At 38.8% G+C, this 13,118-nt stretch overlaps 1 protein-coding gene across 3 annotated transcripts in view; it reads left to right on the top strand.

Moving 5' to 3' along the window:
* The window catches only part of ANKRD31 (ankyrin repeat domain 31), a 174,833-nt gene that overhangs the window by 141,416 nt on the left and 20,299 nt on the right, over window positions 1-13,118 (top strand). For all 3 annotated transcript variants that reach the window (XM_054488525.2, XM_054488523.1, XM_054488524.1), the window contains one exon: window positions 9,901-10,041. In XM_054488525.2, the coding sequence (XP_054344500.1) occupies window positions 9,901-10,041 (141 nt within the window). The remainder of the gene's footprint in view (window positions 1-9,900; window positions 10,042-13,118) is intronic.

Genomic DNA, 13,118 nt, shown 5'->3' with positions numbered 1-13,118 from the left:
AGCCACAAGAGAGTGGGGGCCAATATTCAACATTCTTAAAGAAAAGAATTTTCAACCCAGAATTTCATATCCAGCCAAACTAAGCTTCATAAGTGAAGGAGAAATAAAATCCTTTACAGACAAGCAAATGCTGAGAGATTTTGTCACCACCAGGCCTGCCTTACAAGAGCTCCTGAAGGAAGCACTAAACATGGAAAGGAACAACCGGTACCAGCCACTGCAAAAACATGCCAAATTGTAAAGACCGTTGATGCTAGGAAGAAACTGCATCAACTAATGAGCAAAATAACCAGCTAACATCATAATGACAGGATCAAATGCACACATAACAATATTAACCTTAAATGTAAATGAGCTAAATACTCCAGTTAAAAGACACAGACTGGCAAATTGGATAAAGAGTCAAGACCCATCAGTGTGCTGTATTCAGGAGACCCATCTGACGTGCAGAGATGCACATAGGCTCAAAATAAAGGGATGGAGGAAGATCTACCAAGCAAATGGAAAACAGAAAAAAGCAGGGATTGCAGTCCTAGTCTGATAAAACAGACTTTAAACCAACAAAGATCAAAAGAGAAAAAGAAGGCCATTACATAATGGTAAAGGGATCAATTCAACAAGAAGAGCTAACTATCCTAAATATGTGTACACCCAATACAGGAGCACCCAGATTCATAAAGCAAGTCCTTAGAGACCTACAAAGAGACTTAGACTCCCACACAATAATAATGGGAGACTTTAACACCCCACTATCAACATTAGACAGATCAACAAGACAGAAAGTTAACAAGGATATGCAGGAATTGAACTCAGCTCTGCACCAAGCAGACCTAATAGACATCTACAGAACTCTCCACCCCAAATCAACAGAATATACATTCTTCTCAGCACCATGTTGCACTTATTCCAAAATTGACCACATAATTGGAAGTAAAGCAGTCCTCAGCAAATGTAAAAGAATGGAAATTATAACAAACTGTCTCTCAGACCACAGTGCAATCAAACTAGAACTCAGGATTAAGAAACTCACTCAAAACCGCTCAACTACATGGAAACTGAACAACCTGCTCCTGAATGACTGCTGGGTACATAACAAAATGAAGGCAGAAATAAAGAAGTTCTTGGAAACCAATGAGAACAAAGACACTACATACCAGAATCTCTGGGACACATTTAAAGGAGTGTGTAGAGGGAAATTTATAGCACTAAGTGCCCACAAGAGAAAGCAGGAAAGATCTAAAATTGACACCCTAACATCACAATTAAATGAGCTAAAGAAGCAAGAGCAAACACATTCAAAAGCTAGCAGAAGTCAAAAAATAACTAAGATAAGAGCAGAACTGAAGGAAATAGAGATACAAAAAACCATTCAAAAAATCAATGAATCCAGGAGTTGGTTTTTTGAAAAGATCAACAAAATTGATAGACCTCTAGCAAGACTGATAAAGAATAAAAGAGAGAAGAGTCAAATAGACGCAATAAAAAATGATAAAGGTTATATCACCACCGAACCCACAGAAATACAAACTACCATCAGAGAATACTATAAACACCTATACGCAAATAAACAAGAAAATCTAGAAGAAATGGATAAATTCCTGGACACATACACCCTCTAGGTGTATGTGTCTAAACCAGGAAGAATTTGAATCCCTGAATAGACCAATAAAAAGCTCTGAAATTGAGGCAATAATTAATAGCCTACCAACCAAAAAAAGTCCAGGACCAGACAGATTCACAGCTGAATTCTATCAGAGGTACAAAGAGGAGCTGTTATCATTCCTTCTGAAACTATTCCAATCAATAGAAAAAGAGGGAATCCTCCCTAACTCATTTGATGAGGCCAGCATCATCCTGATACCAAAGCCTGGCAGAGAAACAACAAAAAAAGAGAATTTTAGACCAATATCCCTGATGAACATTGATGCAAAAATCCTCAATAAAATACTGGCAAACCAAATCTGGCAGCACAACAAAAAGCTTGTCCACCATGATCAAGTGGGCTTGATCCCTGGGATGCAAGGCTGGTTCAACATACGCAAATCAATAAATGTAATCCATCATATAAACAGAACCAAAGACAAAAACCCCATTATTATCTCAATAGACGCAGAAAAGGCCTGCGACAAAAGTCAACAGCCCTTCACGCTAAAAACTCTCAATAAACTAGGTATTGATGGGATGTATCTCAAAATAATATGAGCTATTTATGACAAACCCACAGCCAATATCATACTGAATGGGCAAAAACTGGAAGCATTCCCTTTGAAAACTGGCACAAGACAGGGATGCCCTCTCTCACCACTCCTATTCAACATAGTGTTGGAAGTTCTGGCCAGGGCAATCAGGCAGGAGAAAGAAATAAAGGGTATTCAATTAGGAAAAGAGGAAGTCAAATTGTCCCTGTTTGCAGATGACATGATTGTATATTTAGAAAACCCATCGTCTCAGCCCAAAATCTCCTTAAGCTGATAAGCAACTTCAGCAAAGTCTCAGGATACAAAATCAATGGGCAAAAATCGCAAGCATTCCTATACACCAATAACAGACAAACAGAGAGCCAAATCATGAGTGAACTCCCATTCACAATTGCTTCCAAGAGAATAAAATACCTAGGAATCCAACTTACAAGGGATGTAAAGGACATCTTCAAGGAGAACTACAAACCACTGCTCAACAAAATAAAAGAGGACACAAACAAATGGAAGAACATTCCATGCTCACGGATAGGAAGAATCAATATCGTGAAAATGGCCATACTGCCCAAGGTAATTTATAGATTCAATGCCATTCCCATCAAGCTACCAACGACTTTCTTCACAGAATTGGAAAAAACTACTTTAAAGTTCATATGGAACCAAAAAAGAGCCGGCATAGCCAAGACAATCCTAAGCCAAAAGAACAAAGCTGGAGGCATCATGCTACCTGAGTTCAAACTATACGACAAGGCTACAGTAACCAAAACAGCATGGTACTGGTACCAAAACAGAGATATAGGCCGGGCACGGTGGCTCACGCCTGTAATCCCAGCGCTTTGGGAGGCTGAGATGGGTGGATCACGAGGTCAAGAGATCAAGACTATCCTGGCTAACACGGTGAAACCCCATCTCTACTAAAAATACAAAAAAAATAGCCGGGCGTGGTGGCGGGCGCCTGTAGTCCCAGCTACTCGGGAAGCAGAGCTTGCAGTGAGCCGAGATTGCGCCACTGCACTCCAGCCTGGGAGACACAGCGAGACTGTCTCAAAAAAAAAAAAGAAAAAACAGAGATATAGATGACCAATGGAACAGAACAGAGCCCTCAGAAATAATACCACACATCTACAACGATCTGATCTTTGACAAACCTGACAATAACAAGAAATGGGGAAAGGATTCCCTATTTAATAAATGGTGCTAGGAAAACTGGCTAGCCATATATAGAAAGCTGAAACTGGATCCGTTCCTTACACCTTATACAAAAATTAATTCAAGATGGATTAAAGACTTAAATGTTAGACCTAAAACCATAAAAACCCTAGAAGAAAACCTAGGCAATAACATTCAGGATATAGGCATGGGCAAGGACTTCATGACTAAAACACGAAAAGCAATGGCAACAAAAGCCAAAACTGACAAATGGGATCTAATTAAACTAAAGAGTTTCTGCACAGGAAAAGAAACTACCATCAGAGTGAACAGGCAACCTACAAAATGGGAGAAAATTTTCGCAACCTACTCATCTGACAAAGGGCTAATATCCAGAATCTACAATAAACTCCAACAAATTTACAAGAAAAAAACAAACAACCCCATCAAAAAGTGGGCGAAGGACATGAACAGACACTTCTCAAAAGAAGACATTTATGCAGCCAAAAAACACATGAAAAAATGCTCACCATCACTGGCCATCAGAGAAATGCAAATCAAAACCACAATGAGATACCATCTCACACCAGTTAGAATGGCGATCATTAAAAAGTCAGGAAACAACATGTGCTGGAGAGGATGTGGAGAAATAGGAACACTTTTACACTGTTGGTGGGACTGTAAACTAGTTCAACCATTGTGGAAGTCAGTGTGGCGATTCCTCAGGGATCTAGAACTAGAAATACCATTTGACCCAGCAATCTCATTACTGGGTATATACCCAAAGGATTATAAATCATGCTGCTATAAAGACACATGCACACGTATGTTTATTGCGGCACTATTCACAATAGCAAAGACTTGGAACCAACCCAAATGTCCAACAATGATAGACTGGATTAAGGAAATGTGGCACATATACACCGTGGAATACTATGCAGCCATAAAAAAGGATGAGTTCGTGTCCTTTGTAGGGACATGGATGAAGCTGGAAACCATCATTCTCAGCAAACTTTCGCAAGGACAAAAAACCAAACACCGCATGTTCTCACTCATAGGTGGGAATTGAACAGTGAGAACACTTGAACACAGGGTGGAGAAAATCACACACCGGGGCCTGTCGTGGGGTGGGGGTAGGGGGGACGGATAGTATTAGGAGATATACCTAATGTAAATGACGAGTTAATGGGTGCAGCACACCAACATGGCACATGTATACGTATGTAACAAAACTGCACGTTGTGCACATGTATCCTAGAACTTAAAGTATAATAAAAAAAATTTTTTTTAAGGTGGATTAAAGACTTAAATGTAAAAACCCTAGAAGAAAATCTAGGCAATACCACTTGGGGCATAGGCACAGGTAAAGATTTCATGATGAAATCGCCACAAGCAATTGCAACAAAAGCAAAAATTGACAAATGGGATCTAATTAAACTAAAGAGCTTCTGCACAGCAAAAGAAACTATCATTAGAGCGAACAGGCAACCTACAGAACGGGAGAAAAATTTTGCAATCTATCCACCTGACAAAGGTCTAATCCAGAATCTACAAGGAACTTAAATCTACAAGAAAAAAAACAAATGATCCCATTAAAAATTGAGCAAAGGACATGAACACTTCTCAAAAGAAGACATTCATGTGGCCAACAAACAAACCAAAAAAAGCTCAACATCACTGATCATGAGAGAAATGCAAGTCAAAACCACAATGAGATACTATCTCATTTTAGTCAGAATGACAATTAAAGTCAAGAAATAACAGGTGCTGGTGAGGTTGCAGAGAAATAGGAATGCTTTTACACTGTTGGTGGGAATGTAAATTATTTCAGTTCTTTAAAAATTTTTAGTCTTATTGTATGGCTTAACTCATATTCTGGAGAGTGTTCCATGTGCAATTGAGAAGAATATGTATTTTCCTGTTGTTAGGTGAAGTTTTCTATAGGTGCCTGTTAAGTCTAATTGGTTTATAGTGCCTTGTTAAAATCTTCTTTTTCCTCACTGATCTTCTGCCTGTTTGGTCTATATAGTAGTGCCCCCTTATATGCAGGAGCTATGTTCCAAGAACCCTAGGGGAAGCCTGAAACCACAGATAGTCCCGAACCCTGTATATACTGTTTTTTTCTATATATACATACCCATGATAAAGTTTAATTTATAAATTAGGCACAGATTAACAATAATAATAAAAGAAATGATTATAACAGTATGTCAGCATCACTACTCTTTTGTTTTGGGATGTTATTAAATAAAGATTACTCGAACCCAAGCCTTGCAATCTGATAACTAGATTTCTACCAAGTGACTGATGGGCAGGTAGCATATGCAGTGTGATTACTCTTGACAAAAGGATGATTCACATCCTGGGCAGGATAGAGTGGGACAGTGTGAGATTTCATCACACTCCTCAGAACATTGTGCAATTTAAAACTTGTGAATTATTTCAGGATTTTTTTTTTTTTTTTTTTTGAGATGGAGTCTCGCTCTCTGGCCCAGACTGGAGTGCAGTAGCGAGATCTCTGCTCACTGCAAGCTCTGCGTGCCGGATTCACACCATTCTCCTGCCTCAGCCTCCCGAATAGCTGAGACTACAGGCACCCGCCACCACGCCTGGATAATTTTTTTTTTTTTTTGTATTTTTAGTAGAGATGGGGTTTCACTGTGTTAGCCAGGATGGTCTCAATCTCTTGACCTTGTGATCCACCCGCCTCAGCCTCCCAAAGTGCTGGGATTACAGGCGTGAGCCACCATGCCCAGCCAAGAATTTTTTATTTAATATTTTCAAACCACTGTTGACCGTGGAAAGTGAAATTACAGATAAGGGGACTACCATACGTTATTGAAAGTGGGATACTGAAGTATTTTACTGTTGAACTATTTCTCCCTTCATTTCTGTTAATTTTTATTTCATGTATTTTCATGCTGTTTTGTGTTTTAAGTGCATATATGTTTGTAATTGTTATATCTTCCTGATGCATCGAGCCTCTTAGCATTATAAAATGTCCCCCATCATCTCTTGTAACAATTTCTCTTTTAAGATCTAGTTTGTTTGATATTGTGTAGCCATTCCAGCTTTCTTGTGGTTGCGGTTTATATACTTTTTCTATCCTCTTACTTTCAATTTACTTGTCTCTTTGAATCTAAAATCTGTCTCCTATATGCATTATATAGTTGGGTCTTATTTTTTTAGTCCAGCCTGATAATCTCTGCCTTTTGACTAGGTTGTCTAATCCATTAACATTTCATATTGTTATTAATATTGTTGGATTTATGTCTTCTATTTTATTTTTTGTTTCAATATACCTCATATCTTTTTGTTCCTCTATACTTCCTTTATTGCTTTCTTTTGCAATCGGTGAATATTTTCAAATGTAGAATTCTAATTTCTTTAATGACTTTTTTCATCATATTTTTTGAGTTGTGCCTGCAGTAGCTGCTCTAGGACTCAACATACATTTTCACTTATCAGAATCAGCTTCAGATTCATACTAACTTAATTCCAGTAAAATATAGAAATGTTACTTCTGTAGAGCATTATTCCTTTTCCTTTTTATGATATTATTGTTATACGTATTATGTTTATAAATTTATAAACCCAACAATACATTGATATAATTATTACTTTATAAAATTTTGTGACTTTTAAAGAAGCCGGTAGAATAAAGGAAAGCAATACATATTTATAGCTTTTGTTATACCTACCTTCTTATTTATCCTTTCTGGATTGTTACATTTATTTTTGTAGATTTGAGTTACCATGTGGAGTCATTTCCCTAGCCCAATAAAGCTTTGCTCCCACCTACCACTTTTGTGCTACTGTTGGCAAATATATTACATTTCTATAAGTTATAGGCCCAGCACTAACTTCTGTATCTATTGTTTTTTATAATTGCTTTTTAAAATCTGTTGAGACAAAAAGAGAAGAAATATGCATTTATACTGTCTTTTATAATACATAATTACCTTTACTGATACTGTACGTTTTTTCATGTGGATTCATATTAGCCTATAGGGTAATTGGCTTTCAACCTGAAGAATTCCTTTATTATTTCTTGTAAGGCAGATCTCTTAGCAACCAATTTTCTCAGTCTCTCAGTTTTTGTTTATCTGGGAATGTCTTTATTTTGCCTTCATTTTTAAAAGATCGTTTTCCTAGATATAGGATTCTTAGTTAATAGTTTTTTATTTGTGCACTTTGAATATGTCATTCCACTGCCTCTGGCCTCCATTGTTTGATAATAACACAGCTGTTAATCTTCTTGAGTTTCCCTTGTAAGTGATGAGTTATTTTTCTCCTGCTGCTTTTAATATTTTCTCCTTGTCTTATGACTTTTGATATTTTTACTATGTGTCTGTGGATCTCTGCATTTATCCTACTTGAGTCATTGAGCCTCCTGAATGTGTAGATTAATGCTTTTCAGTAAGTTTGGTAAGTTTTTTTTTTTTCTTGTTGTTGTTGTGACACAGTTTTGGTCTTGTTGCCCAGGCTGGAGTGTAGTAGTGCAATCTCAGTTCACTGAAACCTCCACCTCCCAGGTTCAAGCGATTCTCCTGCCTCAGCCTCCCAAGTAGCTGGGATTACAGGAGCTTGCCACCATGCCCAGCTAATTTTTATATTTTTAGTAGAGACAGGGGTTTCACCATGTTGGCCAGGCTGGTCTCGAACTCCCAACCTCAGGTGACCTGCCTGTCTCAGCCTCCCTACGTGCTGGAATTACAGGAGTGAGCCACCGTGCCTGGCCAGTTTGGGAAGTTTTTAGGCATATATTTCTTCAAATATTTTTTCTGCTTCTTTTTCCTCTCCTTCATTATGCATATATTGGTATGCTTAATGGTGTTCCATATTTCTCTGAGACATTTTCATTTTTATTCTCTTTTCTTTGTCTTGCATACTCTGTATCAATGTCTTCAAGTTTACTAATTCTTTCTCTTGCCAGTTTAAATCTGTTGAGCCTCTTTGGTAAATGTTTTATTTCAGTTATTTTACTTTCCAACTCCATAACTTCTATTTGGTTCTTTTTAAATATATTTTTCTTTTTTATTGATATTCTCTATTTGATGTGACCTTGTTATCAATCCTTACTTAATGTCTTTAATTATGGTTTTCTTTAGTTCCTTGAACATATTTATAATGATTATTTTGAAGTCTTTGTTAAATCCAGTGTCTGGTCACTCTCACAGGCAGTTTCTCTTGTCTGTTTTTTTTCCCAGTGTTTGTGTCATACTTTGCTGTTTCTTTGTATGTCTCATAACTTTTTGTTGGAACTGGACATTTTAGACAATGCATTGTAGCAACTCTACCCCACCTTCTCTTGGACTTCTTATTGCTATTTGTTTGTTTGTTTAATTACTGGCTAGATTGTTTTAGTGAAGTCTGTTTTAGTGAAGTCCCCACTTCAGTGCTAAACTTCCAGTGTTGAGCCTCAGGGACTAAAGCCTTGGCCACCTCTTTCCCTGACCTCCCTGACCACCCATGGCTCTTAAGCTCCACTTATTGCCCATTGACTGTTTTATTGTTTTCAACAATGTCCTAGGGGGACAAATTGCTCTACAGACTAATCCAAGCAAAGGTGGGCTCCTTTGAAGGGATAGTTCCCAAGGTCAGTGTTTGAAGTTTATTATGAACCTAGGAAGGCTCCTGCCAGCTCTTTTCCCAGTTGTCTCTTGCAAACTCGCCTGCCTACAGCTTAGCCTACATCTCGAATGAATCTACCAGTCTACTCACAATTGCCTTTTACCACAACTTCTACTATTTCTGATAGTGCCCTTGAGCTTGAACTTCTTCATGCTCTGTTGCAAATGAAGTTAGTTCCTTCGGGAGGAGATTAGAAGCTATCTGTTTTAAGGCCTGCTTCTCTTCTCAGGCAGAATCCCTGAGCCATGGCCCTGGAGCTGAGGGTGGGGACAAAGGTGATTTTTCGAGTGATACCCTTGCTTTAGGAGCTGAGCATTAGGTAGAGGGGAGGCAGTAGCTTAATGTCTTTTCCGTTTGCCTCTCCCAATGTGAAACCACCACCTTACAAGCCAAGGCAAGGGTGATTGGGATCCCAGCATTCTCCGTGGTGCTGTGCCAAAGGTGGAGCCTCTGTCTCACCACTCAGAGCTGGGCAGGAGAAGGGAGCCTCCACCCTTTGGTTATAGCTGCTGGCAACTTAGCCTTAGCAACAGTAGCTGGGGGCAGGATGAGAAATGCTGAAGTTATGCCCCTCCCAGGAAGACAGCCCTGTAACAGGGAGCCCTGTAGTCTTGACTACAGCAATCTAGAGTGGAGTCTCCACTTCACAGAGCTGGGAGTGGGGAGGGAGGATGCAGTCTTCGTTCAAATACCATAGACTCTCACCTTTTTAATCCGATTTTTGTAGATTTTGTTGACTAGATGGTTCATCATTTGCTGCATGCCCTTATGACCATTTCTAGATACATTAAATTTATATACAAAAATACATCAGGTGTTAGGGTATATCTGGTCCCTGTTACTTTGTCATAGCCAGAAGCAAAAGTTCACATATTTCAGCTATTTTTGACCTTAATTTTTGTTTTATTTTTCACTTCAGGAGACTACCCACAAAGCCAGTATTTTATTGAATGGTAAACTTAAGGTAGAAAGTGGTCAGATTTATAAAAACCCAGTCACCTGGCTCAAGGATCTTCTGGGAGGCAACAGTTATGTGACCTGGAATTATGCTTGGAGTAAGGTGGGTCATTCTTAAGTTTATCTTTAACTTCATATTCAAATGGAAAAGTACACATTTTTATGATGAAAGTATTTTTTAAGGAAATCTGAAAGATCTCCAAGCTAGTTTTGTATTCATGTGTTCATTCTGTATATGCTGTATGCATATCATGCTACATGCATGTCACAGAATGAACACATCACTTTCTCCCACAAGTCCTATTTGCCAGAATTCCCCATGGGCATGGTTGCATAGCTGACTGCACTTTCCCTTTCTTACCCCTTATCTAGTCTCAGAACTTTTAATGCCTTTAATCTTCCCATTTGATCTCCCAAGGGATTTCAGGTCTTTGTATGGAAAATTTGGAACCACTGATGTGTATTGGTAACTTAGTTAATATGTTACTATTCTAATGAAGTAAAGCAAAATCTCCTAAATGCAAAAGAAATGGGCAAGAGGCCTAAGACCCTCAGATATTATCATGTATTTTTATGTTTGAACATGTCCTTATCCATGAATTGCTAGCCCTTCAAAATGAATTACTTTCATTTAGACCTCCTAGACTTAGTAGCCTCCCTCTCAGTTCTGCCTTCTGAGTTATAAGCCCAGTAATGACTGATATTCTTGAGGTCTAGTGTTCATCCATCTGCAGAGTTCAGGGACAGTCTTAAAATTATTCTTCAGGAAAGTCTGAATCTTCAGACATCTGCCATGACTGTTTCGAAGACTAGAAGATACACTCAACCTCTACTAACTATTACAGTAAACCTCAGTGTACCAGTAATAGGAAGCACAGCTTTCTCTCCACTTTTTTGTTTAACCCAGGTTGTGCCCCTAAAGTCCATATTCTGTGTCCCAGACTCTGTGCCCCAACTCTGCATTCTGGTCTCCTAGACCTCGTTGGCAAGTGTATCCAGCACTGTTTCAGTTCCTTCACTTACATCAGCACATTCTGGATTCTATCTGCTATATGGTCTGTCTGACTTTTTCCCAAAGTTTGTTTTTATTTGCCACTCCTGGAGTCACCAGGCCGTCTGCTTTCAGTTCGTCTTAGCCCCTTTACCCAATCCTTTCCATGGATTCTTAATTCATATCTAAATGTTAGTAATCAGCATCTTGCCCATGAAAATCCCTTTTTGTTACAAGGTTTCTTAAACTTTTGATAGATTATACTGTTTTGCTGAAACTGAATCTTTGCTCACAGGACAGATAGCATACTGAATGCTGTAGCTTAGGTTCTTTTGAGCTCAACATGCCTGTGCTACAGTGTGCCTGGTGATGACTCCATTTGCCCACTCTGTTTCTCCATTAGAACTACTGTTATTTCCTGCCTTTGAATAGCTGGCTGTAACATCATTGGGCCCTTGCTCTGTACTAATGCCTCATTTACATATCTCATTGACTCTAGCATTTTCTCATAGCCATGTCAATTAGAGTTATACTGTTTAGCACCTATGTGATAGTGAAGCCACATGCAAATGTGGGCACTAAAAGTAGGGCAATTATCAGATATAACATATTCCTACAGATTATCTAAACAGGCTTATTTTCTTTAGATTATCAAACAAATGAAAACAGAGTTTTAAAAATTACTATGGGCACTGATGTACTTCTAGTAAATACCCCAAGCTGAGAAACATTACCGTAGTGATTTTCTTTACAATATTTAAAAGGCTCTTTTAAAGTCTTTTAAAGTTTACCACAGAAACCTCTGCCTCTTCTTGTCTTGGAGTAACTCCTGAATTCAGTCACTTCTTGAGGAAAGGAGCTTTTTGCTACATGGGTAAATGTGAACATTTCTACTGACTAGTTCTGAGAGTGGTGGGGGTGGTATGGGACCAGGAGTGGTTGGTGGTCAGGCAAGGAATGCCAGAAAACAAAGTATTGCCCTGTATCTGACAGAGTGACAGAGCCAGTAGGTGCAGAGATGACTCAAACTTCCAACCCAAGCAGTTGCTGAACAGCTTTGCCAAGGAAATCCTGATGCTTACTCACAGAGGGCATCACTGACTTCTGTCCTGCAGCCTCCCAGCTGTTGGACAACATTCTGGTGTGGCCGAGTGATATGTGGGTGGGAGGCAGCAGACCAAGCTAGTTCCTGGTTCCACTCTTTATAAGTTATATTATCTGGGCAATGGTTTTCAATCACATTGGAATCACTTGAGGGCCTTTAGAAACCACTAGTGCCTAGTAGACTCCAAGCCCATAACTTCTGATCTAATATCTAGGTGGGGATCAAGTGGCAATATTTGAAAAAGCGTTCCAGGCAATTCTAATGTGCAGCCTCAGTAAGAATGATTAATCTAGGTCAAGCCATTTCACCTTTCTGAACTTCAGCTTTCTTATGTATAAAATAAGTAGTGCTAGGTGATATCTAAAGACCCTTCCAACGTAGCGATTGTGGAGCTTGAATAGCACTGTTTGATTTATAAAGCAGTTTTACACAACAACTTTATGAGGCAGGAAGATCAACTATTATTTCTGTTCATGGATGTGAAAACAAAGGTTTGGGAGGTTAAGTGACCTGATTTAGCCTCAAGGTCAGCCAGAACCAGGACTAGAACCTGATCTTCTGATTCTTTGTACATTCTTTTCTGTATTTATAAAGGCACAAGAGAGGCACACATTCCTTTCATTAGAAACAGTTTGCTCTGAACTCAAAAGAGCACACGGTACAATCTAGCCACCTTTATGAATGTATGCAAAGCCTTAGTCATGTGCAGCAACTATTGCCCACTTCCACAGGAAAAATGCCTTTCTGTGATACAGTTGCAGGATGAAAATCGTAAGAATCATAAGAATGGAAATGATGGTTTATTTTTGTAAATACTCAACAGTGAATTACTGCAGATGAAAAGTAAGCTACTATTTTAGGCAGTGCTTCAAGGAACACTAGACAGATCTCTTCTGCAAACATACTTCCCATCCGGATGCCTCCCTGAATTTCCATCCTTATTTCCACTCTTTCCGCTCCTTTGGATTTAGTTATCACTTTTTTCTGTGGTTCCCCTCACCCCCCACACATACTTTTCAAGAACAACTCCTCTCACCATCATGATTAGGAATATCAAGATATGGAAAGGTTGAGGTGGGAGCAT

This window comes from Pongo pygmaeus, chromosome 4 (genome assembly GCF_028885625.2).
Source record: "Pongo pygmaeus isolate AG05252 chromosome 4, NHGRI_mPonPyg2-v2.0_pri, whole genome shotgun sequence".
NCBI lineage: Eukaryota > Metazoa > Chordata > Mammalia > Primates > Hominidae > Pongo > Pongo pygmaeus.
This window is presented reverse-complemented; position numbering and strand designations above follow the sequence as displayed.